The sequence below is a fragment of the Euprymna scolopes genome, chromosome 4 (genome assembly GCF_053919585.1).
Source record: "Euprymna scolopes isolate OS-2025 chromosome 4, ASM5391958v1, whole genome shotgun sequence".
Classification (NCBI taxonomy): Eukaryota; Metazoa; Mollusca; class Cephalopoda; order Sepiida; family Sepiolidae; genus Euprymna; species Euprymna scolopes.
Window position 1 is genome coordinate 136755135 of NC_136485.1, and position 6066 is coordinate 136761200.

Consider the following 6066-nt stretch of genomic DNA (forward strand, 5'->3'; position numbering starts at 1 on the left):
ACGGCGACATATCAAACTGATCGTGAAATTAAGACCAACCAAATTGATTGATGGGTCCTGCAACACTGAGATACCTTACTGACCTACGAAGGACGGGTCACAATTGTATGTGACATTATTTTGTATGCATTTTCATAAATTGTTTTAGACCAGATTCTCAACCTTTTTTATCCTGGTGGATCCCTTCATAACTATTGGTCATGAGAATATCTTCTATTTTTCAGTAATATAAATTTTGAGGTTTTAATAGTCAAAAATATTATATAATTAGACTTTATTTTTAAATGAAAACTAATTTAATGCAAGTAAAGTGTTCTACAACAACTATAATAATTATAATAATAATGATAATAAGAAATAATAATAATCTAAATTAGAGTGATATTAATTATTTACCAATATCTTGTATTACAATATTACAATGTGTCTTTCATGGTCAAGCCGATGGAGATTAGAGCTCTGCAGGCAATTGAATTCACTGCAGCATTTGTGTACACTGGTTAAAAATCTTTGATAAACAGTTATATTAGAATGTGTAATTAAAAAAAGAGAGATAAGCATTTTAATTCAGTGAGATCTCTGTGGTTGATGTTGCTCGGCGATTTTCTTTATATTTGGTTCCATCAATGTTAATGATAGTCGAAGGTCACCTCTTTTCACAATGTCAAGTCTATTTTGATAACAGTTGAGAAACACGACTAAATTCCGATTCAACGAGATAAGATGTTGGAAAAGCAATAACGTAGAGCTGTGCTTTATCCCAGAGCAAGTGGTACTTTGTAGCAACATCATGTGTCTTCCATACATTGTACTTTCCATCTTTGAATTTTGCACGCATAATTTCATCACTTTGTAATTCAATGAGAGTGTCTTGCAAAGATACGTCTATGTCGGCAACATTTACTTCGAAGGGAATTGGAAGCCAAGTCGGCATAACCATCCCAGTTTGCATATCTGCTTGCATATTTTCCATATATTCAGCATATAATGCAAGATCTTCATCTTGCAAATCGCTGCTAATAGAAGCCAAACAAGGACACTGTTCAAATGCACTGATCTTATTCATATACAACTGTAGTTTCCTCAAAAGAGTAATAGCACTTTTGCTAGATATCAGATCATAATATTTTCCTTGGAGCTGTTTATTAAGTGAATAGAGCTTTTCAAATATATCTGATAAAAAAATACACCACATTTATTTGCAAGCAGCTGTTCTCCAAGTTGTGTGTTAGCAAGAAAGAAAACAATAGAATCCCAAAGTGCAATTAAATGCTGAAGACAATTCCCTTTTATAACAATCTCACCCCTGTATTTAATACAAGTCGCTCGAATTGTTCTCCATTTTGCTTACATAATTCATGAAAAAGGCGGTCTCTAAGAGAATTTTATTTAATATGGTTAACTACTTGTATTACGACAGTAAGGCCATCATGCAGGCGTGCACCCATTTTATTCGCAAGTAACTGTTGAGAGTGTATCACGCAGTGAATCCAAAATACTTTTTTTTATGTGCAATAAAACTTTTGTGTCTGCCTGTCATCGAATGTGCACGATCAGTAGCACAAGCGATTATACTTAGGAGTGAAATGTTGTTTTCCGGGAAATAATTAACAACTTCAGCAAAAATCGTTTCACCTTTTGTGTCTGTCACAAGACTTCTAGCAAAAATCATTTCCTCTTTCGGCCCTTCATCACTGTTAAATCTTACATATGCTAATAGAATGGCCTCATTATCTCTTAAAGTGGATTCGTCAAGTTGAAAGGCAAAATGTTTCACTTGCAAATGAGCTATCAATTGTTTTTCTACATCCTCTGCCATTTCATCAATGCGTTGTGACACAGAAGGGTTGCTTAAAGGGATGGAATTAGTAATTTCATTGGCATTTTTTTCATAAATGATGAAATCATAACAGACACTGCTGATAGAATTACTGTTTCATCAACATTATGAGGTTCTTCTGCCTTTGCTATTATTTTGCTAATTTCATATGATGCCAGTGAACCGTCACTCATTTGACTCACTTTATTATTAAACACTTTAAACAGTGTTTTTCGAGCTTGGAAATCATCACGAAGGTTTTTAAAGTATTCTACTGGTTTATCTTTCTTTCCTGTATTTCTTTTCTAGATGGATGTTTAGCTTAGAAGGTTTAATGCTTTCATTTGAAAGTACATCCATGCTTATGAGGCACATTGCTTTCGATTCATTATGTGATGCTGGAATAAATCAGTAAGAAAAATAGTCAACGGAGTACTGTCGGTACATCTTTTTACTTGGAGTAGCCATGGGACGTCTGAAAAACATATATATATATATATATATATATATATATATATATATATATTATATATATATATTATACATAAATAGTTACATAAATAAATACATACATACATATATACATGCATGTATATTATATATATATATATATATATATATATATATATACAGCTGGTAATACAATTGCTGCAGTTCATAATATCTAACTATATATATTGCTATTCATTTTTATAAAATTTTCGACAAATAAAACACATGTTTAGAAACAAAGTACAAGGTAAATGTTTGAGGTAAATCTGGTAAATAGAAATGTTATAGTTAAAAAAAAACTTGAATGGTTGAAAAAAAACTATACAATTTAATTTTTTAATAATAAAAACTATTCTGAGTTGATTTTCTTCATGGACCACCAAAATATCGTTGTGGACCCCCATTTTGTTATGTTTTGCCTGTGAACGTCCAGAAATATTCCATGGACCCCTAGGGTCCATGTGGACTCCGGTTGAGAGCTCCTGTTTTGGACTAACATTAAGTAATCTGACATGTTTTATAAGGTAAATGATTTTTAGCTTAGACAGATATCAACCTGATTTTACGGACAATTATATAGACTTAAAATACGTCTGATTTTAATTAAAAGAGATGGAAAATACTTAATATTTACAAAAAAAAAATCTAATTATAAAATTTGCAGTTTAGACAAATTTGATTTCAATCACAAATGTATCAGCAACTAACTTACATTAAGTATAAAAACAAAAACTCAAATATCTACATATATGAAGTATTTACAAAATCAACATACTATTAGATATTAATTTATAAGCAATAAAATGAAGTCATGAATGAATAAAATGAAAGTGTTTATAACCCTACAAATATATAACACCCACAAGTCATACACACACATATAAGTGTGCCCGAGTACATATGCATAATTATATTTATGTGCATATTTATATCATTTAATATCAAACGTATAATTCTTTAAAACAGATTTTTCCTACAATTCTGTAAATATGTTTCAGTACAAGCTAGACATGGGCTAGATTTTGGTAAGCCACTTCTTATCATAGATGCGAGTAAGAGCGTCTTCACTAGATATCAGGATGCAAAAGTGAAACTAGTTTTCAGCCAGGACCGAATCAAAAATGAATGTGAGTGGTTATGTATGTTGAAAATGAAAGTCACAAAATTCCATGGAACATGGACGTACAAACTAGTAAACCCAACCAAGCAAGTAAACTGGATGTCATAATAGGTAACAAGAAGGAAAACGCCTGCCAGATTATATATGTTGCTGGGCACGCAGACCATAGATAGACATCAAGGGTTCGGAGAAAAGACCAAATGTAAGAATCTGGGCAGTGTGCTTAAAGAGCTCTAGTAGATGAAGAATGCCAAGTTAACACCGCTATTTTCATGAGCGTTGCAAACAATAACGAAAAACTTTGAGAAACGATGAGAGATATTGGAACCAGAAGTGTGGCTAAGAAGATACAACGAATGGCAATAAAAAAAAACAGCTGAAAAAATAAAGAAAAAACACTGAATGCGTAGAATAACACACATGAACCACAGACATAAACCTGATATGCAGCAACTGCAATAGGTGTAAAACCCAAAGAAAACATCACATGAAATCTAAGATAATTGTAAGTTACCCCCTGTCCTCCTTCCTCCCTCCATATTCTGTGTGTATGTCACAATAAACTGACGCCACAAGTATATATAGAAAGGATCAAGGATAATAGAAAGAACAAGGAGAGAAAACACTAGCAATCCCTCCGCTGGATTAGTACAAAGAGGACTGGCACCTTGGTGAGGCGTTTTACCACCTAAATTTCAGTGACGACCAATGGCTGCAACCAACTAGAAGTCATTTGTAAGCGGATGTGGCGAAAGCGCAAATTCATCTACAAAGTGTATCGAAAGTGGTGTAGAGTACTGGAAATCTGGGAAGAATTTGTCACTCAGACCCCAAAGAAGGCTACAGATTGTTCTCAAAGAGAAATAGTTCATTATGGCTTCTGTGACTACCCTTAGTGTGTAAGTAATAATAACAACAACAATAACAATACTACTACTACTATTACTATTACTACTACTACTACTACTACTAATAATAATAATAATAATAATAATAATTAAGGCAACGTTTATGTAAGGAGAGTGGTAGTTTCATCAATTAAACTATTTGTACCACTGTTCCACGATCAAGTGCTCTCCCACAATGTCCAGAAATATACAAAATCCGACCCCCTCTTTTTATTAGAGCGAACCCTGGGATCACTGTCAGATCCCGGCGAACAATATTAAATCGCGTATGTAACTTCAATTATTTTACCCTAGATTTATGTTCCGTCTGAAATCCCGCACATAATACGCAAGCCCGACAGAAAGATCACATGCCAGACAAGACGCTATCGAAAAAAGTCGATGATCACATCGGTGAAATCTCTGTGGCAAACAGTCTCAAGATTAGAGCAAATAATGAAAAAACAATATTAAAATACATATAAACACATGCATACGTTCACACACACGCACACGTTCATATAAATACATATTAATGAATATATTTATATACATACATGTACAAAAAAATAAATAGAAAATAAAACTATTAAATAGTCTATAATATATATAAACATAGAGAAATGCATATGCAATGAATAAGAAACAATAGTCATAATATCATTGCTTATATTAGTATAAAAATAGAAGAGCAGGCATGGAGGAAGCGATTTGAAAAATAAGTTGAGAGATTCATTAATAAATAATATTATAAGTTACTAAAAACGATTATATGCCCTTAAAATTATGTAATATCCGTTTTATACATAATCACACACACACACACACATATATATATAAATATATCTATATATATATATAAATACATATATATATATATATATATATATATATATATAGAGAGAGAGAGAGAGAGAGAGAGAGAGAGATTAGTCAATATGAAAAACAAATACACTCACAAATTAATAATTCAAAATCGAGACAGGGTTTGCTCGACGCGACTTATCCAGCTTTAAAGAGAGTTTAAAACGGCTTCAAAATTTAGCAGTTGGTAATCTTTTATCTTCCTTGATTTGTCTTCCCCAAATAAGAGACGTCGCGAGCCTGTCTCTTCTTCACCCTTATTTTCATGGCAGGTTCTCGACTGATTCCAATCTATGGTTCCTCTTTGTTGAACTTTCCCACACAAAAAAAACACTCATCTGACAACAATCACCATATACGACTGCCCCAATCTGTAAGTGTGCATTATCTCAACGCATCCAATGTACAAAGCTATTTTTCAGGACTGTCCGATTGTTCCGCTAACCTACTGTCAAATTAAATGTAAACAAATTTTTGTTGAGACGTCCCCATGAATTACTCTTATTACTTTACATCATTAACGATTACTACAATATCACCTAACATGTAATAAACCTTATTTTCTCCAAGACGTTATGTGGGGATTTCTCAGTAAAAAAAAACAATCATAATAAATAAAGTTTTATGTAATATTCAATATATGTGCTTTTATTTGCTATCAACTTTTCAAGTCGACTAGGAATTACATCAACTGATTAAAAAAAAAACGCACACACACAGAAACGCAGTAGTCATAACTTCATGTATTCGCTATTCGTGTTCTATATTTTTTAGATTAGTTTAGAAGACTTGTTCTTTCAGCTAAGCACCGGAAAAAATGTCGCAAGGCGTTTAGTCAGAATTCTCGACGAGCATTTATGCGGACGCGACGAATCATCCATCAT

The 6066-nt window shown here is 32.6% G+C and overlaps 2 protein-coding genes across 2 annotated transcripts; both read right to left on the bottom strand.

The window, feature by feature from the left end:
* Nucleotides 1–670: 670 nt before the first annotated feature.
* On the bottom strand, nt 671–1066 carry LOC145272086 (uncharacterized). Its single transcript, XM_080127021.1, has one exon. It carries the CDS (start codon nt 1064–1066, stop codon nt 671–673), a length of 396 nt encoding a protein of 131 aa, XP_079983147.1.
* Nucleotides 1067–1477: 411 nt separating this feature from the next.
* On the bottom strand, nt 1478–1819 carry LOC145272102 (SCAN domain-containing protein 3-like). The gene has a single exon (XM_080127022.1). The coding sequence runs from the start codon at nt 1817–1819 to the stop codon at nt 1478–1480; it is 342 nt and encodes a 113-aa protein (XP_079983148.1).
* Between the last annotated feature and the right edge of the window lie 4247 nt (nt 1820–6066).

Bases quoted from the DNA above. Each gene is read 5' to 3' on its own strand.
- LOC145272086 (XM_080127021.1), bottom strand. From the start codon at position 1,066: ATGAATAAGATCAGTGCATTTGAACAGTGTCCTTGTTTGGCTTCTATT.
- LOC145272102 (XM_080127022.1), bottom strand. From the start codon at position 1,819: ATGGCAGAGGATGTAGAAAAACAATTGATAGCTCATTTGCAAGTGAAA.